The sequence below is a fragment of the Coregonus lavaretus genome (assembly GCF_964263955.1).
Source record: "Coregonus lavaretus genome assembly, chromosome: 31".
In the NCBI taxonomy this organism is placed as follows: Eukaryota; Metazoa; Chordata; class Actinopteri; order Salmoniformes; family Salmonidae; genus Coregonus; species Coregonus lavaretus.
In genome coordinates this window covers 148,598-176,485 of record NC_140018.1, presented here as the reverse complement: position 1 = coordinate 176,485, position 27,888 = coordinate 148,598, and the positions used below count along the sequence as shown (strand labels likewise).

Genomic DNA, 27,888 nt, shown 5'->3' with positions numbered 1-27,888 from the left:
TGTCCCAAATGGCACCCTATTCCCTACATAGTGCACTACTTTTGACCAAAGCTCTATTGGCGCTGGTGCCTTATGTCCTTGGTCAAAAGTAGTGCACTATATAGGGAATAGGGTGCCATTTGGGATGCAGACAAAGTCTTGTGTGTTTGAACTGACCCAGTGGAGATGGAGTCTTTATAGGAGAGACCACTTAAGCTGTCACCCTGTCCTTCTGCACAAGTAGCTATAAATCCTTTACACACACACACACACACACGCACACACACACACACACACACACACACACACACACGCAAACGCAGAGACACACACCCCCTCCATCGCTCTCCCTCCATCCACACACGAGCCACAAATCTCCTTTCTCCCCTTTCTTACATTAAACATCCATCATATTACATTACAGTGTCTGTTAACTACCTCTCTACCAGACCACTATTCATCACATTACATTACAGTGTCTGTTAACTACCTCTCTACCAGACCACTATTCATCACATTACATTACAGTGTCTGTTAACTACCTCTCTACCAGACCACTATTCATCACATTACATTACAGTGTCTGTTAACTACCTCTCTACCAGACCACTATTCATCACATTACATTACAGTGTCTGTTAACTACCTCTCTACCAGACCACTATTCATCACATTACATTACAGTGTCTGTTAACTACCTCTCTACCAGACCACTATTCATCACATTACATTACAGTGTCTGTTAACTACCTCTCTACCAGACCACTATTCATCACATTACATTACAGTGTCTGTTAACTACCTCTCTACCAGACCACTATTCATCACATTACATTACAGTGTCTGTTAACTACCTCTCTACCAGACCACTATTCATCACATTACATTACAGTGTCTGTTAACTACCTCTCTACCAGACCACTATTCATCACATTACATTACAGTGTCTGTTAACTACCTCTCTACCAGACCACTATTCATCACATTACATTACAGTGTCTGTTAACTACCTCTCTACCAGACCACTATTCATCACATTACATTACAGTGTCTGTTAACTACCTCTCTACCAGACCACTATTCATCACAAAGGTCCCAAATGGAACCCTATTCCTTATTTGTGACTCGTTTCAGGAAACTAGGAGAATGTCACGTGTCACTACTTCACAGGAGAGGCAACTGAACGTAAACATGTTATTTTTTTATCAAAATGCATTTTTTTGGCAGAAATGCTTTCTGGAACGTGAACTTTCATGTGCCTTAATACCAACTTCTTTTCAAGTGCCTTAATACCAACTTGTATGCCATCTATAAATACGAATACAATTGTTAAATTACGAGCCTAGTTTTTTTAGCCACGGAAAAAGACAGGAACATTCCCGCTAGCCATGATTGGCTGAGATATTGGATGGGCTGGACATGCCGAGAGATGAGTTCGGATTGATCTGCCATGTAGCCTGCTGAGTTGGGATTGGTCTGCCATGTAGCCTGCTGAGTTCGGATTGATCTGCCATGTAGCCTGCTGAGTTGGGATTGGTCTGCCATGTAGCCTGCTGAGTTGGGATTGGTCTGCCATGTAGCCTGCTGAGTTCGGATTGGTCTGCCATGTAGCCTGCTTCTGTCTATAACATGAGCTGCTCAGTATGTGTAGATAATCCTTGCTACTGCGGCTTTTTAAAAAGATATCACAAAGAACTGCAAAAGTGTTGCTAATTCTCGCCACTTTCTGGAGGACCGAGTTTTGAAATCAGTGGAATGCGCGGTGGAGGCTAAGGAGATGGAGAAAATTCAACCGTTTGATTGCAAATATGCGGAGGGAGTCGAAAAGAGAAACACACAGAAGGCTGTTGTATAAAACACCTGTCTCCGGATTACATCTTCAAACTAAGGGCAACTATGGCATCTGTGACAGAGGGAGAAGCGTCCATCCATGTATACAGGTAAGAGAGTCCAGCTATCTACATTTTCAGATATTATACGTTTCTAATTTTGTCAGAAAGTCATTTTCATTGCAAGTTAAAGAGTACTGTTAGCTAGCCAGCTAACGTTATCTGGCTGGCTCGCTAGCTAATGTTACGTGTATGAAATGTGTAGAAATATTATTCGTATCTCAGAGTCATTTGCATTGCTAGTTATAGCCTAATATTAGCTAGCTAGCTAACATTGAACCTAGTTGGTTAGCTTTAGCTACCTGTAGATTCATGCAGGGTAGTAACGTCATGAGTTGGGATTATGGTTCATTGTTTAGCTAGCTAGCTAGCTACATGTCTAAACCAAAGACTCCACTCTGCAAGTAACCATTTCACTGTACCATTTACACCTTCAGTATCCTGTGCATGTGACAAAGAAACTTTTATTTTATATGGTATAGTGTGTGTTTACCAGAGACAGTAATGTGAAGAACAACATGCACCAACCTGCACCAAAGTCAAATCAGAATATAACATTAGGCCAACGGGACAGTGTCCAAGTTCTAGAATTCTCTGGTAGATTGCCCTGCTACAGACATGTCCATAGACGTAGTATAAACCTGCCTTTAGTCTTGAAATCTTTGGTTGTTCAGTACACTACCGTACTCACTCTGTTTAGCACATGGCCTCACATGGGAATCCTTAAAGAGATGGGTGGGGCTAAGGCTTAAGAGGGTGTGAACGATGCTGAATGGGTGTAGACAAAGAAGAGCTCTCCAGTATGTTTGCCAAAACATTCAAGGGCCAGTTTCTCAAAAGTGGGGTTACAAGTTTATCAACTTTCAAAGCAGATTGATTTTCCCATTGTTCCTCAACTGTAGTGTATGATATACCATTTTCTAGCTATGAGTCTCTACTTTTATCCAATGTAAAAAACACAATTTCAAATGTTGCTACATAAGACCACATACAGTGCAGTGCACTACTGTTGACCAAGGCCCATAGGTTATATGGTGCTATTTGGAACGTAACCTAAGATAAATATTCTGTCCAAAACAGACTTTTGAAATGAATAATCGTGTGGGTATTTTTGTTTTGTTTTTATGGGTAACCATGTTCTCCCGATCCACTGTGTTTCGAGCATTACATTCTACGACAACCTCAACACAAACAGAAGTCATTCTGGGCTCTAGAACTATGACACAGCAGTCAAACGCCAAGGTGGCTATGGAAGTAACAGTGTGGATTACATTTCATTTACATTTCAGTCATTTTAGCAGACGCTCTTATCCAGAGCGACTTACAGTTAAGTGAGTGCATACATTTTCATACTGCCCCCCCCCCCGTGGGAATCGAACCCACAACCCTGGCGTTGCAAACGCCATGCTCTACCAACTGAGCTACATCCCTGCCGGCCATTCCCTCCCCTACCCTGGACGACGCTGGCTAATTGTGCGCCGCCCCATGGGTCTCCCGGTCGCGGCCGGCTACGACAGAGTCTGGATTCGAACCAGGATCTCTAGTGGCACAGCTAGCACTGTGATGCAGTGCCTTAGACCACTGCGCCACTCGGGAGACAGAGACAGAGTTCTACAGTAGAGATAGAGATGTGTTTGTGTTGAGGTTTAAGAATGCTTGTAATACACACATTTATACACACATACATACACACACACCAAAACACACACACACCCACCCATGCACACAAGCACGCACACATGCACACAGGTACCTGCTGCGGAGCAGTGTAGTTGGCTGGGTTGGACACAGAGTTGTTGCTGGAGTACAGACCAGATGAGGAAGTGAAACTGGACCCTGGAGAGAGAAGGAGAGACAGAGAGACAGAGAGAGAGACAGAGAGAGAGAAGGAGGCAGATGAGACAAGAGATTAAGGAAAGGAGAGAGAGGAGAGGAGAGGAGAGAGGAAGGAAATGAGAGAGAGGAGAGGAGAGACAGAGGAGAGACAGATGAGAGGAGAGAGGGGAGAGGAAGGACAGGAGAGGAGAGACAGAGGAGAGGAGAGGGGAGAGGAAGGACAGGAGAGGAGAGACAGAGGAGAGGAGAGGAGAGAGGAAGGAAAGGAGAGGAGAGAGTAGAGAGGAGAGAGAGGAGAGGCAGAGGAGAGGAGAGAGAGGAGAGACAGAGGAGAGAGAAGAGAGGAGAGAGAGGAGAGGTGAGACAGAGGAGAGGAGAGAGAGGAGAGGAGAGACAGGAGAGGAGAGAGAGGAGAGGGGAAGGAAAGGAGAGAGAGGAGAGACAGATGAGAGGAGAAAGAGGAGAGACAGGGGAGAGGAGAGGAGAGAGAGGGAGAGAGAGAGACAGGGAGAGAGAGAGACAGAGAGAGAGAGAGAGATTATTGTTTATTTCACTTCTGTTTATTATCTACTTCACTTGCTTTGGTAATGTTAACGTTAGTTTCCCATGCCAATAAAGCCCTTAAATTGAAATCGAAATTGAATTGAGAGAGAGAGAGATTAATTAATTAATCATGTGTCCATTTATTTTGCTGACATTATAGGCATTGAGACATTTATATATTTATTCATTTAACCTTTATTTATACAGGGAATCCCACTAGAGAGCAGGGTATCTTTTTCAATGATCCTCTGTGTTACTACAAACAACTATTCAAACAGCTTAAACAGACACAATTACATGCAGAGCAGAATTATTCGATTTTTACAAGTTCACTCCACAATGAACAGGTCCTGTATTTTAGTCTTACCTAATGAAGCCAGGAATTCCTACTTAAGTCACGCTAGTACGGTATCTGTCACCTGATTGGTCAGGTTTCCACTCTCACATTCCTCTGATTGGCTGTTTGGCCACTGACCTGGCATCTGATATGGTGAGTAGGCTGTCTGTCCAGGCTGGGGTGTGTAGCTGAGGCTGGTCTGTAGGGGGGTTTGGGAGAGACCCCCCTCTGTCTTCATACCTGGTAACATCACACCCAGGTCTGGAGAGAGAGAGAGGGGGGGGGGGATAGTTGAGAGGGAGGGGGGAGAGAGCGAGGGAGAGAGAGAAAACAAAACAGGTTGGCATCCATATATCTGCCATTGCATAAAAGATGGAGGTGAGAGGACAATATGTCTGAGTACGTGCATGTCAGTCTTTACCATAGGTAGACAGTCCGTAGGCCTGGCCAGTCTGGGAGTATGCGGTGTAGACGGTCGACGGCTGCATGCTGCTGAACTGGGATTGGCCGGCGTACGCTGGCATGGGCGGGGCTGCCGGTGTGGATAGGATGTGGGGGTACGGCCTGAGGAGGGGGGGGGGGGGGGGGGGGAGAGGAGAGGAGTACACATACGTTTTCAGAATACTACAAAAGTATGTACAGTTACAAGTATTAGGAAAACCACATGATAATACTTACTTGGAGGGGTAGATGGGTGGGGAGTACTGGTGTGGTTAGTAATGTAGTAATATAATATACAGTACCAGTCAAAAGTTTGGACACACCTACTCATTCTCACCCTTGGCATTCTCTCAACCAGCTTCACCTGGAATGGATTTCAATTAACAGGTGTGCCTTCTTAAAAGTTAATTTGTGGAATTACTTTCCTTCTTAATGCGTTTGAGCCAATCAGTTGTGTTGTGACAAGGTAGGGGGGTATACAGATGATAGCCCTATTTGGTAAAAGTCCATATTATGGCAAGAACAGCTCAAATAAGCAAAGAGAAACGACAGTCCATCATTACTTTAGGACATGAAGGACAGTCAATACGGAAAATGTCAAGAACTTTGAAAGTTTCTTCAATTGCAGTCGCAAAAACCATCAAGCGCTATGATGAAACTGGCTCTCATGAGGACCGCCACAGGAATGGAAGACCCAGAGTTACCTCTGCTGCAGAGGATAAGTTCATTAGAGTTACCAGCCTCAGAAATTGCAACCCAAATAAATGCTTCACAGAGTTCAAGTAACAGACACATCTCAACATCAACTGTTCAGAGGAGACTGTGTGAATCAGGCCTTTATGGTCGAATTGCTGCAAAGAAACCATTCATAAAGGACACCAATAAGAAGAAGAGACTTGCTTGGGCCAAGAAACACGAGCAATGGACATTAGACCGGTGGAAATGTGTCCTTTGGTCTGGAGTCCAAATTGGAGAGTTTTGGTTCCAACCGCCGTGTCTTTGTGAGATGCGGTGTGGGTGAACGGATGATCTCTGCATGTGTAATTCCCACCGTAAAGCATGGAGGAGGTGGTGTTATGGTGTGGGGGTGATTTGCTGGTGACACTGTCTGTGATTTGTTTAGAATTCAAGGCACACTTAACCAGCATGGCTACCACAGCATTCTGCAGCGATACGCCATCCCATCTGGTTTGGGCTTAGTGGGACTATCATTTGTTTTTCAACAGGACAATGAACCAACACACCTCCAGGCTGTGTAAGGGCTATTTTACCAAGAAGGAGAGTGATGGAGTGCTGCATCAGATGACCTTGCCTCCACAATCCCCCGACCTCAACCCAATTGAGATGGTTTGGGATGAGTCGGACCGTAGAGTGAAGGAAAAGCAGCCAACAAGTGCTCAGCGTATGTGGGAACTCCTTCAAGACGTTTGGAAAAGCATTCCAGGTGAAGCTGGTTGAGAGAATGCCAAGAGTGTGCAAAGCTGTCATCAAGGCAAATGGTGGCTATTTGAAGAATCTCAAATATAAAATATATTTTGATTTGTTTAACACTTTTTTGGTTACTACATGATTCCATATGTGTTATTTCATAATTTTGATGTCTTCACTATTATTCTACAATGTATATAAATAAAGAAAAACCCTTGAATGAGTAGGTGTGTCCAAACTTTTGAATGGTAGTGTAGCAATAGTGTATAGCATAGTTATATAGTAATATAGTAATAATGTATAATATAGCTACATAGTAAAATAGTAATATAATATATTAATTGTGTTTAGCATATTAATATAGTAATATAATATAGTAATAGTGCATAGTATAGTAATATAGTAATAATGTATAATATAGCTACATAGTAAAATAGTAATATAATATATGAATAGTGTTTAGCATATTAATATAATAATTTAATATGGTAATAGTATATAGTATAGTTATATAGTAATATAATATAGTAATAATGTATAGTATAGTTATATAGTAATAGTGTATAGTATAGTTATATAGTAATATAATATAGTAATAGTGTATAGTATAGTTATATAGTAATATAATATAGTAATTGTGTATAGTATAGTATAGTTATATAGTAATAGTGTATAGTATAGTTATATAGTTTATTAAAGGACTTACTTGGATGGTTAGATGGGTTGGGAGTACTGGTATGGTTAGTAATATAGTATTATAATATAGGAATAGTGTACAGTGCATTCTGAATGTATTTAGACCCCTCCCCTTTTTCCACATTTTGTTACGTTACAGCCTTATTCTAAAATGGATTAAATAAAACATTTTCCTCATCAATCTACACACAATACCCCATAATGACTAAGTGAAAACAGTTTTTTAGAAATGTTTGCACATTTATTAAAAAGAAAAAACTGGAATATTACATTTACTTAAGTATTCAGAATCTTTACTCAGTACTTTGTTGAAGCACCTTTGGCAGCGATTACAGCCTCGAGTCTTCTTGGGTACGACTTTATAAGCTTGGCACACCTGTATTCGGGGAGCTTCTCCCATTCTTACATTTTCTCTCCACAGATCCTCTCAAGCTCTGTCAGGTTGGATGGGGAGTGTCGCTGCACAGCTATTTTCAGGTCTCTCCAGAGATGTTCGATCGGGTTAAAGTCCGGGATCTGGCTGGTCCACTCAAGGACATTCAGAGACTTGTCCCGAAGCCACTCCTGCGTTGTCTTGGCTGTGTGCTTGGGTCGTTATCCTGTTGGAAGATGAACCTTCACCCCAGTCTGAGGTCCTGAGCGCTCTGGAGCAGGTTTTCATCAAGGATCTCTCTGTACTTTGCTCCGTTCATCTTTGCCTCGATCCTGACTAGTCTCCTAGTCCCTGCCACAGAAAAACATCCCCACAGCATGATGCTGCCACCACCATGCTTCACCGTAGGGATGGTATTGGCCAGGTGATGAGCGGTGCCATGTTTTCCTCCAGATGTGACGCTTTGTTCAATCTTAATTTCATCAGACTAGAGAATCTTGTTTCTCATGGTCTGAGAGTCCTTTATGTGCCTTTTGGCAAACTCTTCCTTCGACCTCATGGGTTGGTTTTTGCTCTGACATGCACTGTCAACTGTGGGATCTTATATAGACAGGTGTGTGCCTTTCCATATCATGTCCAATCAATTGAATTTACCACAGGTGGACTCCAATCAAGTTGTAGAAACATCAAGGATGATCAATGGAAACAGGATGCACCTGAACACAATTTCGAGTCTCATAGCAAAGGGTCTGAATACTTATGTAAAAAGGTATTTCTGTTTTTTTATAAATTAGCAAACATTTCTAAAAACCTATATTTACAATGTCATTATGGGGTATTGCGTGTAGGTTGATAATGATTTTTTTTTATTAGATCTAATTTAGAATAAGGCTGAAACGTAACAAAATATAATATAGTAATAGTGTATAGCATAGTTATATAGTATTATAATATAGTAAGTGTATATTATAGTTATATAGTAATATAATATATTAATAGCATTTAGTTATATAGTAATACAATATAGTAATAGTATATAGTATAGTTATATAGTAATCTAATATAGTGATAGTGTATAGTATAGTAATACAGTAATATAATTTATAGTAAAAGTGTATAGTATAGTTATATAGTATTATAATATAGTAATAGTGTATAGTATAGTTATATAGTAATATAATATATTAATAGCATTTAGTTATATAGTAATATAATATATAGTAAAAGTGCATAGTATAGTTATATAGTATATTACAGGACTTACTTGGAGGGGTAGATGGGTGGGGAGTATTGGTGTGCAGATGGAGGGCTGTATCCACTGCTGGTGATGACTGACAACAAACAACAACAACAACAACAACAATAAACAACAAAAATGGTAATCAACTGGTGAACAACAACTAATACAGACACTGCGTCTGATCATATTCCTCTTTCTCATATGATTCTAGTTTGTTGTTTACATTTTCGTTTTAGTCATTTAGCAGACGTTCTTATCCAGAGCGACTTACAGTTAGTGAGTGCATTCATTTTCATACTGGTCCCCCGTGGGAATCGAACCCACAACCCTGGCGTTGCAAGCGCCATGCTCTACCAACTGAGCGACATGGGACTGTTGTCATAGAGATGTCACAGGTCAACACTGACAACCACGCCCTCTGTCTCTAAAACCTCTCTACATGGGGCTGCATGTTTGCTGTGTGTGTGTTTGTGTGTTTGCATGTGTTGTGTGTGTGTGTGTTTGCATGTGTTGTGTGTGTGTGTGTGTGTGTGTTTGCGTGTGTGGGTGGGTGTTACCTGATCCTGCGTAGCTGTCCAGTGTTGTGTCTCCTGTAGTCGTGGCTGCCTCACTGTTGTTTATAGGCTCTGTTTTAACTGGAGAGGAAGGAGAGGAGAGACAGAGGAGAGGAGAGGAGAGGAGAAAGGAAGGAAAGGAGAGAGAGGAGAGGAGAGGAGAGGAGAGGAGAGGAGAGGAGAGGAGAGGAGAGGAGAGGAGAGGAGAGGAGAGGAGAGGAGAGGAGAGGAGAGGAGAGGAGAGGAGAGGAGAGACAGAGGAGAGGAGAGGAGAGAAGAAGGAAAATAGTGAGAGGAGAGAGAGGAGAGGAGATACAGAGGAGATGAGAGGAGAGAGGAAGGAAAGAAGAGTGAGGAGAGAGAGGAGAGGAGAGACAGAGGAGAGGAGAGAGGAAGGAAAGGAGAGAGAGGAGAGGAGAGAAAGAGGAGAGGAGAGGAGAGAGGAAGGAAAGAAGAGTGAGGAGAGAGAGGAGAGGAGAAAGAGGAGAGACAGAGAAGAAGAGTGGACAGAGGAAGGAGAGAAGAGAGAGGAGAGACAGAGGAGAGGAGAGGAGAGAAGAAGAACAGGAGAGAGAGGAGAGGAGAGAAAGAGGAGAGGAGAGAGGAAGGAAAGAAGAGAGAGGGGAGACAGAGGAGAGGAGAGGAGAGGGGAAGGAAAGGAAAGGAGAGAGAGGAGAGGAGCGACAGAAGAGAGGAGAGAGGAAGGAAAGGAGAAAGAGGAGAGACAGAGAAGAGGAGAAAGGAAGGAAAGAAGAGAGGAGAGACAGAGGAGAGGAGAAAGAGGAGAGACAGAGAAGAGGAGAAAGGAAGGAAAGAAGAGAGGAGAGGAGAGGAGAGGAAAGAGGAAGGAAAGAAGAGAGAGGAGAGACAGAGGAGAGAGGAAGGAAAGGAGAGAGGAGAGAGGAAAGAGGAAGGAGAGGAGAGAGAGGAGAGGAGAGAAGGAAAGGAGTAAGAGGAGAGGAGAGAAAGAGGAGAGGAGAGGAGAGAGGAAGGAAAGAAGAGTGAGGAGAGAGAGGAGAGGAGAAAGAGGAGAGGAGAGGAGAGAGGAAGGAAAGAAGAGTGAGGAGAGACAGAGGAGAGGAGAGGAGAAAGAAGAACGGGAGAGAGAGGAGAGGAGAGAAAGAAGAGAGGAGAGAGGAAGCAAAGAAGAGAGAGGAGAGACAGAGGAGAGGAGAAAGAGGAGAGAGAGGAGAGGAGAGGAGAGGAGATAGGAAGGAAAGAAGAGAGAGGAGAGACAGAGGAGAGGAGAGGAGAGGAGAGGAGAGGAGAGGAGAGGAGAGGAGAGGAGAGGAGAGGAGAGGGGAAGAAAAGGAGAGATAGGAGAGGAGCGACAGAAGAGAGGAGAGAGGAAGGAAAGGAGAAAGAGGAGAGACAGAAGAGAGGAGAGAGGAAGGAAAGGTAGGAGAGGAGAGACAAAGGAGAGGAGATAGGAAGGAAAGGAGAGAGAGGAGAGGAGAGGAGAGAAAAAGGAGAGGAGAGGAGAGGAGAGGAGAGGAGAGAGGAAGGAAAGGTAGGAGAGGAGAGACAAAGGAGAGGAGATAGGAAGGAAAGGAGAGAGAGGAGAGGAGAGGAGAGAAAAAGGAGAGGAGAGGAGAGGAGAGGAGAGAGGAAGGAAAGAAGAGAGAGGAGAGGAGAGACAGAGGAGAGGAGAGGAGAGGAGAGGAGAGGAGAGGAGAGACAGAGGAGAGGAGAGGAGAGAAGAAGGAAAGAAGAGAGAAGAGAGACAGAGGAGAGGAGAGAGAGGAGAGGAGAAGACAGGGGAAGGAAAGGAGAGAGCAGAGACAGAAGAGAGGAGAGAGGAAGGAAAGGTAGGAGAGGAGAGACAAAGGAGAGGAGATAGGAAGGAAAGGAGAGAGAGGAGAGGAGAGGAGAGAAAAAGGAGAGGAGAGGAGAGGAGAGGAGAGGAGAGGAGAGGAGAGGAGAGGAGAGGAGAGGCAGAGGAGAGAGGAAGGAGAGGAGGAGGAGGGAGGGAGGAAAGGAGAGAAGGAAGAAAGGAGAGAAGGAAGAGAGGGAGGAGAAGGAGGAGAGGAGATATGGAGGAGAGAAGAGAAGACAAGGAGAGGAGAGGAGGGAGGAAGGAGAGGGAGGAAAGGAGAGGAGAGGAGAGAGGGAGAAAAGGAGAGGAGAGCAGAGAGGGAGGAAAGGAGAGAAGGAAGAGAGGGAGGAAAGGAGAGAAGGAAGAGAGGGAGGAGAATGAGGGCTTGATATGATGTCATGTGCAGCACAGCGGAAGATCTCTAGACTGGGGTATTGTACCTGGTTACCATGGAAGATCTCTAGACTGGGGTATTGTGCCTAGCTACCATGGAAGATCTCTAGACTGGGGTATTGTACCTAGTTACCGTGGAAGATCTCTAGACTGGGGTATTGTACCTAGCTACCGTGGAAGATCTCTAGACTGGGGTATTGTACCTAGTTACCATGGAAGATCTCTAGACTGGGGTATTGTACCTACTACGGTGGAAGATCTCTAGACTGGGTTATTGTACCTAGCTACCGTGGAAGATATCTAGACTGGGGTATTGTACCTAGTTACCATGGAAGATCTCTAGACTGGGGTATTGTACCTACTACGGTGGAAGATCTCTAGACTGGGGTATTGTACCTAGCTACCGTGGAAGATCTCTAGACTGGGGTATTGTACCTAGTTACCGTGGAATATCTCTAGACTGGGGTATTGTACGTGGTTACCATGGAAGATCTCTAGACTGGGGTATTGTACCTACTACGGTGGAAGATCTCTAGACTGGGGTATTGTACCTTGCTACCATGGAAGATCTCTAGACTGGGGTATTGTACCTGTTACCGTGGAAGATCTCTAGACTGGGGTATTGTACCTAGCTACCGTGGAAGATCTCTAGACTGGGGTATTGTACCTGTTACCGTGGAAGATCTCTAGACTGGGGTATTGTACCTGTTACCGTGGAAGATCTCTAGACTGGGGTATTGTACCTAGTTACCGTGGAATATCTCTAGACTGGGGTATTGTACCTAGTTACCGTGGAAGATCTCTAGACTGGGGTATTGTACCTAGCTACCGTGGAAGATCTCTAGACTGGGGTATTGTACCTAGCTACCATGGAAGATCTCTAGACTGGGGTATTGTACCTGTTGCCGTGGAAGATCTCTAGACTGGGGTATTGTACCTGTTACCGTGGAAGATCTCTAGACTGGGGTATTGTACCTAGCTACCGTGGAAGATCTCTAGACTGGGGTATTGTACCTGTTACCGTGGAAGATCTCTAGACTGGGGTATTGTACCTAGCTACCGTGGAAGATCTCTAGACTGGGGTATTGTACCTACTACGGTGGAAGACCTCTAGACTGGGGTATTGTACCTAGTTACCATGGAAGATCTCTAGACTGGGGTATTGTACCTAGCTACCGTGGAAGATCTCTAGACTGGGGTATTGTACCTAGCTACCGTGGAAGATCTCTAGACTGGGGTATTGTACCTCATTACCGTGGAAGATCTCTAGACTGGGGTATTGTACCTAGTTACCATGGAAGATCTCTAGACTGGGGTATTGTACCTAGCTACCGTGGAAGATCTCTAGACTGGGGTATTGTACCTAGCTACGGTGGAAGATCTCTAGACTGGGGTATTGTACCTAGTTACCATGGAATATCTCTAGACTGGGGTATTGTACCTACTACGGTGGAAGATCTCTAGACTGGGGTATTGTACCTAGCTACCGTGGAAGATCTCTAGACTGGGGTATTGTACCTAGCTACCGTGGAAGATCTCTAGACTGGGGTATTGTACCTAGCTACCGTGGAAGATCTCTAGACTGGGGTATTGTACCTAGTTACCATGGAAGATCTCTAGACTGGGGTATTGTACCTAGTTACCATGGAAGATCTCTAGACTGGGGTATTGTACCTGGTTACCATGGAAGATCTCTAGACTGGGGTATTGTACCTAGTTACCATGGAAGATCTCTAGACTGGTGTATTGTACCTGGTTACCATGGAAGATCTCTAGACTGGGGTATTGTACCTGGTTACCATGGAAGACCTCTAGACTGGGGTATTGTACATAGTTACCATGGAAGATCTCTAGACTGGGGTATTGTACCTAGCTACCGTGGAAGATCTCTAGACTGGGGTATTGTACCTCGTTACCGTGGAAGATCTCTAGACTGGGGTATTGTACCTGGTTACCATGGAAGATCTCTAGACTGGGGTATTGTACCTAGCTACCGTGGAAGATCTCTAGACTGGGGTATTGTACCTCGTTACCGTGGAAGATCTCTAGACTGGGGTATTGTACCTGGTTACCATGGAAGATCTCTAGACTGGGGTATTGTACCTGGTTACCATGGAAGACCTCTAGACTGGGGTATTGTACATAGTTACCATGGAAGATCTCTAGACTGGGGTATTGTACCTAGCTACCGTGGAAGATCTTTAGACTGGGGTATTGTACCTAGTTACCATGGAAGATCTCTAGACCGGGGTATTGTACCTAGCTACGGTGGAAGCCTGTAACATAATTACACATGCCTGTTCTCTCTCAAACACACACCTAGGCCATGTTCAGTTGCCAAACGTTGCAGATAGAAATGCCATGAATAGAGACAACATGATTCCTTGGTCTTCACGTCAGAGAGGCATGTTTGTTCTATATTCTATATTTCTATCTGAACATTCCATAACGTTGTGAGCTGCTGAAGGCGCCCCTATAATCACACACACGTCACACAACCCCACCTCACACACATTTAAAACACACATCACGCCACACCACTCCAGAGCAGGCCGCTCGGCTCAGACACACACATGCTCAGTCAATACCATAGTCCTTTCCACTGTGGCCAGGGGGCGGGCTACTGCAGCCCAGCAGCCAATCAGCCGTGTTTAGAATAGTCATGGTCTCTCCTGAATGGGTGGAGGATCAGAGAGGGGGGGGCGGGGTTACAACTCACAGACAACCAATCTGCTCTCTCAACCTCAACAAGCCAAACCAGAACACTGCTGTGGTTAATTTGGATTCGGAATGGTTCATGAAGCTTCAGAATGGTTTACAAAATGTCACTCAGCATCCAAAAGTGGTCCTTGCAACTGGACTACCTAAAGGATTGTTACATGTATTAAACGCAGTTGCAAATATATTGGCACCCTTGCACTTTTCTTAAATAGTTCCCTATGTCTTCTAATATAAGCTGAAATGTAAGAAAATATTGGTCGACACACCATGTTATTGGATTTTCAACATTGCAGAACCAATTTTAATTTAAATCAACTTAAGTTTACAATTTTAACATAGAACATAAAGACAAAATGGAATGGACAAAATTATTGGCACCTCAGACCTAGTACTTAGTTGCACAGCCTTTTGGCCAAGATAACTGCAGACAAATGCTTATTGTAGTCATCAGTGAGCTTGCTGCACCTTTCTACTGGCAATTTGTCCCAGTCTTCAGCAGCAAACTGCTCTAATTCTTCTATGTTTGAGGGGGGTGACCTCCACCCACTGCTGTTGTCAGATCTCGCCATACGTTTTGGATGTGATTCAGATCTGGACTCTTCACTGGTGTCAATGTTGACCATGCAGTTGGATTTTAACAGTGAGGATGCAACAGCAAATCTTGACTTTTCTTGGCCCAAAGTGAGGCGTTTTATTTGCAATGTGGAGAAAATAAGACTGGACAAAACTGAACCGATATTTAAAAAAAGAAAATAAACCGGTCAAAGTCAAACTGAATCAAAATATGTAGCGCTCTAGCTAAGATAAAGCAAGGCTTCAAATATGCCTGTAACCCAGCAGCATGCCGACCTGTTACCTGTCCTGCCCTACAAACAAGGAAATTACAGGTGCTTAAATACAAATACCCACGATGCAACAGCCAGTGAGAATCAGTTTCACATCAGAATACTAAATAGCATTAATTTCAATACACTCATCCTCAGATGGTAAATGTACATGAATAACCTTAAGCACACAAATCAATAAAGGTGACATTATCATAAATACACTTCGGGATATGAACATGTACGTCCCCATTTTGCCGTCAATTCTCTGAAAGAGAAATAAACGGAACCCTCTTCAATCACAGAGGAAAACAAGGTCATCGTTTACATTTCTGAAGATTCACGTTAACGTTTTAATTCTTAAACATGACCACGTGGCCATTGTAACATTACCAGCAGTATACAGTGCTATGAAAAAGTATTTGCCCCCTTTCTAATTTTCTCTACTTTTGCATATTTGTGATACTGAATGTTAACAGATCTTCAACCAAAACCTAATATTAGATACAGGAAACATAAGTGAACAAATAACACAACAATTAAATATTTATTTCATAAACAAAGTTATGCAACACCCAATTCCCCTGTGTGAAAAAGTAATTGCCCCCTTACACTCAATAACTGGTTGTGCCACCTTTAGCTGCAATGACTCCAACCAAATGCTTCCTGTAGTTGTTGATCAGTCTCTCACGTCGCTGTGGAGGAATTTTGGCCCACTCTTCCATGCAGAACTGCTTTAACTCAGTGACGTGTGGGTTTTCAAGCATGAACTGCTCGTTTCAAGTCCTGCCACAACATCTCAATTGAGATTAGGTCTGGACTTTGACTAGGCCATTCCAAAACTTCCAATTTGCTGCTTTTTAGCAATTTTCATGTAGACTTGATTGTGTGTTTTGGATCATTGTCTTGCTGCATGACCCAGCTGCGCTTCAGCTTCAGCTCACAGACGGATGGTCTGACATTCTCCTGTAGAATTCTCTGATACAGAGCAGAATTCATGGTTCCTTCTATTAAGGCAAGTCGTCCAGGTCCTGAGGCAGCAAAGCATCCCCAAACCATCACACCACCACCACCATGCTTGACCTTTGGTATGATGTTCTTACTGTGGAATGCAGTGTTTGGTTTTCGCCAGGCATAATGGGACCCATCTCGTCCAAAAAGTTGACTCAAGTTTGCCAAAAAGCACCTGGATGATCATCAAGACTCTTGGAAGAACGTTCTATGGACAGATGATTCAAAAGTACAACTTTTTGGACGACATGGTTCCAGTAATGCCTGGCGAAAACCAAACTCTGAATTCCACAGTAAGAACAAGTAAGAATACGTTTTTCACACAGGGGAATTGGGTGTTGCATAACTTTGTTTATGAAATAAATGAAATAAATATGTAATTGTTGTGTTATTTGTTCACTTATGTTCCCTTTATCTAATATTAGGTTTTGGTTGAAGATCTGTTAACATTCATTATCACAAATATGCAAAAGTAGAGAAGATTAGAAAGGGGGCAAATACTTTTTCATAGCACTGTATTCAAGTCTGTGCTAGCAAAACAGTAACATGTAAACATTTGGTGGCACAGATATAAAGGAGAAGGGATAGCAAACAATTGATTGACTAAATCCCTCTGACCACTACACTATATCTGACTGGTTAATAACTCCTCTTACCACTACACTATATCTGACTGGGTTAATAACTCCTCTTACCACTACACTATATCTGACTGGGTTAATAACTCCTCTTACCACTACACTATATCTGACTGGTTAATAACTCCTCTTACCACTACACTATATCTGACTGGGTTAATAACTCCTCTTACCACTATATCTGACTGGTTAATAACTCCTCTTACCACTACACTATATCTGACTGGGTTAATAACTCCTCTTACCACTACACTATATCTGACTGGTTAATAACTCCTCTTACCACTACACTATATCTGACTGGGTTAATAACTCCTCTTACCACTATATCTGACTGGTTAATAACTCATCTTACCACTACACTATATCTGACTGGTTAATAACTCCTCTTACCACTACACTATATCTGACTGGGTTAATAACTCCTCTTACCACTACACTATATCTGACTGGGTTAATAACTCCTCTTACCACTACACTATATCTGACTGGGTTAATAACTCCTCTTACCATTACACTATATCTGACTGGTTAATAACTCCTCTTACCACTATATCTGACTGGGTTAATAACTCCTCTTACCACTATATCTGACTGGGTTAATAACTCCTCTTACCACTATATCTGACTGGTTAATAACTCATCTTACCACTACACTATATCTGACTGGGTTAATAACTCCTCTTACCACTACACTATATCTGACTGGGTTAATAACTCCTCTTACCACTACACTATATCTGACTGGGTTAATAACTCCTCTTACCACTACACTATATCTGACTGGTTAATAACTCCTCTTACCACTATATCTGACTGGGTTAATAACTCCTCTTACCACTATATCTGACTGGGTTAATAACTCCTCTTACCACTACACTATATCTGACTGGTTAATAACTCCTCTTACCACTACACTATATCTGACTGGGTTAATAACTCCTCTTACCACTACACTATATCTGACTGGGTTAATAACTCCTCTTACCACTATATCTGACTGGGTTAATAACTCCTCTTACCACTACACTATATCTGACTGGGTTAATAACTCCTCTTACCACTACACTATATCTGACTGGTTAATAACTCCTCTTACCACTACACTATATCTGACTGGTTAATAACTCCTCTTACCACTACACTATATCTGACTGGGTTAATAACTCCTCTTACCACTACACTATATCTGACTGGGTTAATAACTCCTCTTACCACTACACTATATCTGACTGGTTAATAACTCCTCTTACCACTACACTATATCTGACTGGTTAATAACTCCTCTTACCACTACACTATATCTGACTGGGTTAATAACTCCTCTTACCACTACACTATATCTGACTGGGTTAATAACTCCTCTTACCACTACACTATATCTGACTGGGTTAATAACTCCTCTTACCATTACACTATATCTGACTGGTTAATAACTCCTCTGACCACTACACTATATCTGACTGGTTAATAACTCCTCTTACCACTACACTATATCTGACTGGTTAATAACTCCTCTTACCACTATATCTGACTGGTTAATAACTCCTCTTACCACTACACTATATCTGACTGGGTTAATAACTCCTCTTACCACTACACTATATCTGAATGGTTAATAACTCCTCTTACCACTACACTATATCTGACTGGTTAATAACTCCTCTTACCACTACACTATATCTGACTGGTTAATAACTCCTCTTACCACTACACTATATCTGACTGGGTTAATAACTCCTCTTACCACTACACTATATCTGACTGGTTAATAACTCCTCTTACCACTACACTATATCTGACTGGGTTAATAACTCCTATTACCACTACACTATATCTGACTGGTTAATAACTCCTCTTACCACTACACTATATCTGACTGGTTAATAACTCCTCTTACCACTACACTATATCTGACTGGGTTAATAACTCCTCTTACCACTACACTATATCTGACTGGTTAATAACTCCTCTTACCACTACACTATATCTGACTGGTTAATAACTCCTCTTACCACTACACTATATCTGACTGGTTAATAACTCCTCTTACCACTACACTATATCTGACTGGTTAATAACTCCTCTTACCACTACACTATATCTGACTGGGTTAATAACTCCTCTTACCACTACACTATATCTGACTGGGTTAATAACTCCTCTTACCACTACACTATATCTGACTGGGTTAATAACTCCTCTTACCACTACACTATATCTGACTGGTTAATAACTCCTCTTACCACTACACTATATCTGACTGGGTTAATAACTCCTCTTACCACTACACTATATCTGACTGGGTTAATAACTCCTCTTACCACTACACTATATCTGACTGGGTTAATAACTCGTCTTACCACTACACTATATCTGACTGGGTTAATAACTCCTCTTACCACTACACTATATCTGACTGGTTAATAACTCCTCTTACCACTATATCTGACTGGGTTAATAACTCCTCTTACCACTACACTATATCTGACTGGTTAATAACTCCTCTTACCACTACACTATATCTGACTGGGTTAATAACTCCTCTTACCACTACACTATATCTGACTGGGTTAATAACTCCTCTTACCACTACACTATATCTGACTGGGTTAATAACTCCTCTTACCACTACACTATATCTGACTGGGTTAATAACTCCTCTTACCACTACACTATATCTGACTGGGTTAATAACTCCTCTTACCACTACACTATATCTGACTGGGTTAATAACCCGTCTTACCACTACACTATATCTGACTGGTTTAATAACTCCTCTTACCACTACACTATATCTGACTGGGTTAATAACTCCTCTTACCACTATATCTGACTGGGTTAATACCTCCTCTTACCACTACACTATATCTGACTGGGTTAATAACTCCTCTTACCACTACACTATATCTGACTGGGTTAATAACTCCTCTTACCACTACACTATATCTGACTGGGTTAATAACTCCTCTTACCACTACACTATATCTGACTGGGTTAATAACTCCTCTTACCACTACACTATATCTGACTGGGTTAATAACTCCTCTTACCACTACACTATATCTGACTGGGTTAATAACTCCTCTTACCACTACACTATATCTGACTGGGTTAATAACTCCTCTTACCACTACACTATATCTGACTGGGTTAATAACTCCTCTTACCACTACACTATATCTGACTGGGTTAATAACCCGTCTTACCACTACACTATATCTGACTGGGTTAATAACTCCTCTTACCACTACACTATATCTGACTGGGTTAATAACTCCTCTTACCACTATATCTGACTGGGTTAATACCTCCTCTTACCACTACACTATATCTGACTGGGTTAATAACTCCTCTTACCACTACACTATATCTGACTGGTTAATAACTCCTCTTACCACTACACTATATCTGACTGGTTAATAACTCCTCTTACCACTACACTATATCTGACTGGTTAATAACTCCTCTTACCACTACACTATATCTGACTGGTTAATAACTCCTCTTACCACTACACTATATCTGACTGGTTAATAACTCCTCTTACCACTACACTATATCTGACTGGTTAATAACTCCTCTTACCACTACACTATATCTGACTGGGTTAATAACTCCTCTTACCACTACACTATATCTGACTGGTTAATAACTCCTCTTACCACTACACTATATCTGACTGGGTTAATAACTCCTCTTACCATTACACTATATCTGACTGGTTAATAACTCCTCTTACCACTACACTATATCTGACTGGGTTAATAACTCCTCTTACCACTACACTATATCTGACTGGGTTAATAACTCCTCTTACCACTACACTATATCTGACTGGTTAATAACTCCTCTTACCACTATATCTGACTGGGTTAATAACTCCTCTTACCACTACACTATATCTGACTGGTTAATAACTCCTCTTACCACTACACTATATCTGACTGGTTAATAACTCCTCTTACCACTACACTATATCTGACTGGTTAATAACTCCTCTTACCACTACACTATATCTGACTGGTTAATAACTCCTCTTACCACTATATCTGACTGGTTAATAACTCCTCTTACCACTACACTATATCTGACTTGGTTAATAACTCCTCTTACCACTACACTATATCTGACTGGTTAATAACTCCTCTTACCACTACACTATATCTGACTGGTTAATAACTCCTCTTACCACTACACTATATCTGACTGGTTAATAACTCGTCTTACCACTACACTATATCTGACTGGTTAATAACTCCTCTTACCACTACACTATATCTGACTGGGTTAATAACTCGTCTTACCACTACACTATATCTGACTGGGTTAATAACTCCTCTTACCACTACACTATATCTGACTGGTTAATAACTCCTCTTACCACTATATCTGACTGGGTTAATAACTCCTCTTACCACTACACTATATCTGACTGGTTAATAACTCCTCTTACCACTACACTATATCTGACTGGGTTAATAACTCCTCTTACCACTACACTATATCTGACTGGGTTAATAACTCCTCTTACCACTACACTATATCTGACTGGGTTAATAACTCCTCTTACCACTACACTATATCTGACTGGGTTAATAACTCCTCTTACCACTACACTATATCTGACTGGGTTAATAACTCCTCTTACCACTACACTATATCTGACTGGGTTAATAACCCGTCTTACCACTACACTATATCTGACTGGGTTAATAACTCCTCTTACCACTACACTATATCTGACTGGGTTAATAACTCCTCTTACCACTATATCTGACTGGGTTAATAACTCCTCTTACCACTACACTATATCTGACTGGGTTAATAACTCCTCCTACCACTACACTATATCTGACTGGGTTAATAACTCCTCTTACCACTACACTATATCTGACTGGGTTAATAACTCCTCTTACCACTATATCTGACTGGGTTAATAACTCCTCTTACCACTACACTATATCTGACTGGTTAATAACTCCTCTTACCACTACACTATATCTGACTGGGTTAATAACTCCTCTTACCACTACACTATATCTGACTGGGTTAATAACTCCTCTTACCACTACACTATATCTGACTGGGTTAATAACTCCTCTTACCACTACACTATATCTGACTGGGTTAATAACTCCTCTTACCACTACACTATATCTGACTGGGTTAATAACCCGTCTTACCACTACACTATATCTGACTGGGTTAATAACTCCTCTTACCACTACACTATATCTGACTGGGTTAATAACTCCTCTTACCACTATATCTGACTGGGTTAATACCTCCTCTTACCACTACACTATATCTGACTGGGTTAATAACTCCTCTTACCACTACACTATATCTGACTGGGTTAATAACTCCTCTTACCACTACACTATATCTGACTGGGTTAATAACTCCTCTTACCACTACACTATATCTGACTGGGTTAATAACTCCTCTTACCACTACACTATATCTGACTGGGTTAATAACTCCTCTTACCACTACACTATATCTGACTGGGTTAATAACTCCTCTTACCACTACACTATATCTGACTGGGTTAATAACTCCTCTTACCACTACACTATATCTGACTGGGTTAATAACTCCTCTTACCACTACACTATATCTGACTGGGTTAATAACCCGTCTTACCACTACACTATATCTGACTGGGTTAATAACTCCTCTTACCACTACACTATATCTGACTGGGTTAATAACTCCTCTTACCACTATATCTGACTGGGTTAATACCTCCTCTTACCACTACACTATATCTGACTGGGTTAATAACTCCTCTTACCACTACACTATATCTGACTGGTTAATAACTCCTCTTACCACTACACTATATCTGACTGGTTAATAACTCCTCTTACCACTACACTATATCTGACTGGTTAATAACTCCTCTTACCACTACACTATATCTGACTGGTTAATAACTCCTCTTACCACTACACTATATCTGACTGGTTAATAACTCCTCTTACCACTACACTATATCTGACTGGTTAATAACTCCTCTTACCACTACACTATATCTGACTGGGTTAATAACTCCTCTTACCACTACACTATATCTGACTGGTTAATAACTCCTCTTACCACTACACTATATCTGACTGGGTTAATAACTCCTCTTACCATTACACTATATCTGACTGGTTAATAACTCCTCTTACCACTACACTATATCTGACTGGGTTAATAACTCCTCTTACCACTACACTATATCTGACTGGGTTAATAACTCCTCTTACCACTACACTATATCTGACTGGTTAATAACTCCTCTTACCACTATATCTGACTGGGTTAATAACTCCTCTTACCACTACACTATATCTGACTGGTTAATAACTCCTCTTACCACTACACTATATCTGACTGGTTAATAACTCCTCTTACCACTATATCTGACTGGGTTAATAACTCCTCTTACCACTACACTATATCTGACTGGTTAATAACTCCTCTTACCACTACACTATATCTGACTGGTTAATAACTCCTCTTACCACTACACTATATCTGACTGGTTAATAACTCCTCTTACCACTACACTATATCTGACTGGTTAATAACTCCTCTTACCACTATATCTGACTGGTTAATAACTCCTCTTACCACTACACTATATCTGACTTGGTTAATAACTCCTCTTACCACTACACTATATCTGACTGGTTAATAACTCCTCTTACCACTACACTATATCTGACTGGTTAATAACTCCTCTTACCACTACACTATATCTGACTGGTTAATAACTCCTCTTACCACTACACTATATCTGACTGGTTAATAACTCCTCTTACCACTACACTATATCTGACTGGGTTAATAACTCGTCTTACCACTACACTATATCTGACTGGGTTAATAACTCCTCTTACCACTACACTATATCTGACTGGTTAATAACTCCTCTTACCACTATATCTGACTGGGTTAATAACTCCTCTTACCACTACACTATATCTGACTGGTTAATAACTCCTCTTACCACTACACTATATCTGACTGGGTTAATAACTCCTCTTACCACTACACTATATCTGACTGGGTTAATAACTCCTCTTACCACTACACTATATCTGACTGGGTTAATAACTCCTCTTACCACTACACTATATCTGACTGGGTTAATAACTCCTCTTACCACTACACTATATCTGACTGGGTTAATAACTCCTCTTACCACTACACTATATCTGACTGGGTTAATAACCCGTCTTACCACTACACTATATCTGACTGGGTTAATAACTCCTCTTACCACTACACTATATCTGACTGGGTTAATAACTCCTCTTACCACTATATCTGACTGGGTTAATAACTCCTCTTACCACTACACTATATCTGACTGGTTAATAACTCCTCTTACCACTATATCTGACTGGGTTAATAACTCCTCTTACCACTACACTATATCTGACTGGTTAATAACTCCTCTTACCACTACACTATATCTGACTGGGTTAATAACTCCTCTTACCACTACACTATATCTGACTGGGTTAATAACTCCTCTTACCACTACACTATATCTGACTGGGTTAATAACTCCTCTTACCACTACACTATATCTGACTGGGTTAATAACTCCTCTTACCACTACACTATATCTGACTGGGTTAATAACTCCTCTTACCACTACACTATATCTGACTGGGTTAATAACTCCTCTTACCACTACACTATATCTGACTGGGTTAATAACTCCTCTTACCACTACACTATATCTGACTGGGTTAATAACTCCTCTTACCACTACACTATATCTGACTGGGTTAATAACTCCTCTTACCACTACACTATATCTGACTGGGTTAATAACTCCTCTTACCACTACACTATATCTGACTGGGTTAATAACTCCTCTTACCACTACACTATATCTGACTGGGTTAATAACTCCTCTTACCACTACACTATATCTGACTGGGTTAATAACTCCTCTTACCACTACACTATATCTGACTGGGTTAATAACTCCTCTTACCACTACACTATATCTGACTGGTTAATAACTCCTCTTACCACTACACTATATCTGACTGGGTTAATAACTCCTCTTACCACTACACTATATCTGACTGGGTTAATAACTCCTCTTACCACTACACTATATCTGACTGGTTAATAACTCCTCTTACCACTACACTATATCTGACTGGTTAATAACTCCTCTTACCACTACACTATATCTGACTGGTTAATAACTCCTCTTACCACTACACTATATCTGACTGGTTAATAACTCCTCTTACCACTACACTATATCTGACTGGTTAATAACTCCTCTTACCACTACACTATATCTGACTGGGTTAATAACTCCTCTTACCACTACACTATATCTGACTGGTTAATAACTCCTCTTACCACTACACTATATCTGACTGGTTAATAACTCCTCTTACCACTACACTATATCTGACTGGTTAATAACTCCTCTTACCACTACACTATATCTGACTGGTTAATAACTCCTCTTACCACTACACTATATCTGACTGGGTTAATAACTCCTCTTACCACTACACTATATCTGACTGGGTTAATAACTCCTCTTACCACTACACTATATCTGACTGGTTAATAACTCCTCTTACCACTACACTATATCTGACTGGTTAATAACTCCTCTTACCACTACACTGATATCGTGACTGGGTAATAACTCCTCTTACCACTACACTATATCTGACTGGGTTAATAACTCCTCTTACCACTACACTATATCTGACTGGGTTAATAACTCCTCTTACCACTACACTATATCTGACTGGGTTAATAACTCCTCTTACCACTATATCTGACTGGGTTAATAACTCCTCTTACCACTACACTATATCTGACTGGTTAATAACTCCTCTTACCACTTCTGACTGGTTAATAACTCCTCTTACCACTACACTATATCTGACTGGTTAATAACTCCTCTTACCACTACACTATATCTGACTGGTTAATAACTCCTCTTACCACTATATCTGACTGGTTAATAACTCCTCTTACCACTACACTATATCTGACTGGGTTAATAACTCCTCTTACCACTACACTATATCTGACTGGTTAATAACTCCTCTTACCACTACACTATATCTGACTGGGTTAATAACTCCTCTTACCACTACACTATATCTGACTGGGTTAATAACTCCTCTTACCACTACACTATATCTGACTGGTTAATAACTCCTCTTACCACTACACTATATCTGACTGGTTAATAACTCCTCTTACCACTACACTATATCTGACTGGTTAATAACTCCTCTTACCACTACACTATATCTGACTGGGTTAATAACTCCTCTTACCACTACACTATATCCGACTGGGTTAATAACTCCTCTTACCACTACACTATATCTGACTGGTTAATAACTCCTCTTACCACTACACTATATCTGACTGGTTAATAACTCCTCTTACCACTACACTATATCTGACTGGGTTAATAACTCCTCTTACCACTACACTATATCTGACTGGTTAATAACTCCTCTTACCACTACACTATATCTGACTGGTTAATAACTCCTCTTACCACTACACTATATCTGACTGGTTAATAACTCCTCTTACCACTACACTATATCTGACTGGGTTAATAACTCCTCTTACCACTACACTATATCTGACTGGGTTAATAACTCCTCTTACCACTACACTATATCTGACTGGGTTAATAACTCCTCTTACCACTACACTATATCTGACTGGGTAAATAACTCCTCTTACCACTACACTATATCTGACTGGTTAATAACTCCTCTTACCACTACACTATATCTGACTGGGTTAATAACTCCTCTTACCACTACACTATATCTGACTGGTTAATAACTCCTCTTACCACTACACTATATCTGACTGGTTAATAACTCCTCTTACCACTATATCTGACTGGTTAATAACTCCTCTTACCACTACACTATATCTGACTGGTTAATAACTCCTCTTACCACTACACTATATCTGACTGGTTAATAACTCCTCTTACCACTACACTATATCTGACTGGGTTAATAACTCCTCTTACCACTACACTATATCTGACTGGGTTAATAACTCCTCTTACCACTACACTATATCTGACTGGTTAATAACTCCTCTTACCACTATATCTGACTGGGTTAATAACTCCTCTTACCACTACACTATATCTGACTGGGTTAATAACTCCTCTTACCACTACACTATATCTGACTGGGTTAATAACTCCTCTTACCACTACACTATATCTGACTGGGTTAATAACTCCTCTTACCACTACACTATATCTGACTGGTTAATAACTCCTCTTACCACTATATCTGACTGGGTTAATAACTCCTCTTACCACTACACTATATCTGACTGGTTAATAACTCCTCTTACCACTACACTATATCTGACTGGTTAATAACTCCTCTTACCACTACACTATATGTGACTGGTTAATAACTCCTCTTACCACTACACTATATCTGACTGGGTTAATAACTCCTCTTACCACTACACTATATCTGACTGGGTTAATAACTCCTCTTACCACTATATCTGACTGGTTAATAACTCCTCTTACCACTACACTATATCTGACTGGGTTAATAACTCCTCTTACCACTACACTATATCTGACTGGGTTAATAACTCCTCTTACCACTACACTATATCTGACTGGGTTAATAACTCCTCTTACCACTACACTATATCTGACTGGTTAATAACTCCTCTTACCACTACACTATATCTGACTGGTTAATAACTCCTCTTACCACTACACTATATCTGACTGGTTAATAACTCCTCTTACCACTACACTATATCTGACTGGGTTAATAACTCCTCTTACCACTATATCTGACTGGATTAATAACTCCTCTTACCACTACACTATATCTGACTGGTTAATAACTCTTACCACTACACTATATCTGACTGGTTAATAACTCCTCTTACCACTACACTATATCTGACTGGGTTAATAACTCCTCTTATCACTACACTATATCTGACTGGGTTAATAACTCCTCTTACCACTACACTATATCTGACTGGGTTAATAACTCCTCTTACCACTACACTATATCTGACTGGTTAATAACTCCTCTTACCACTACACTATATCTGACTGGTTAATAACTCCTCTTACCACTACACTATATC

At 41.2% G+C, this 27,888-nt stretch overlaps 1 protein-coding gene across 1 annotated transcript in view; it reads right to left on the bottom strand.

Annotated features, from left to right (window-relative positions):
* LOC311106733 (protein phosphatase EYA4-like) overlaps positions 1-27,888 on the bottom strand; it is a gene marked incomplete at both ends in the record, with an annotated part of 123,681 nt that overhangs the window by 34,242 nt on the left and 61,551 nt on the right. Inside the window, 6 exon segments of the mRNA XM_084149133.1 lie at positions 3,622-3,704; positions 4,723-4,845; positions 5,006-5,148; positions 8,787-8,853; positions 9,320-9,397; positions 14,114-14,197. Of these exon segments, the coding sequence (XP_084005259.1) occupies positions 3,622-3,704; positions 4,723-4,845; positions 5,006-5,148; positions 8,787-8,853; positions 9,320-9,397; positions 14,114-14,197 (578 nt within the window).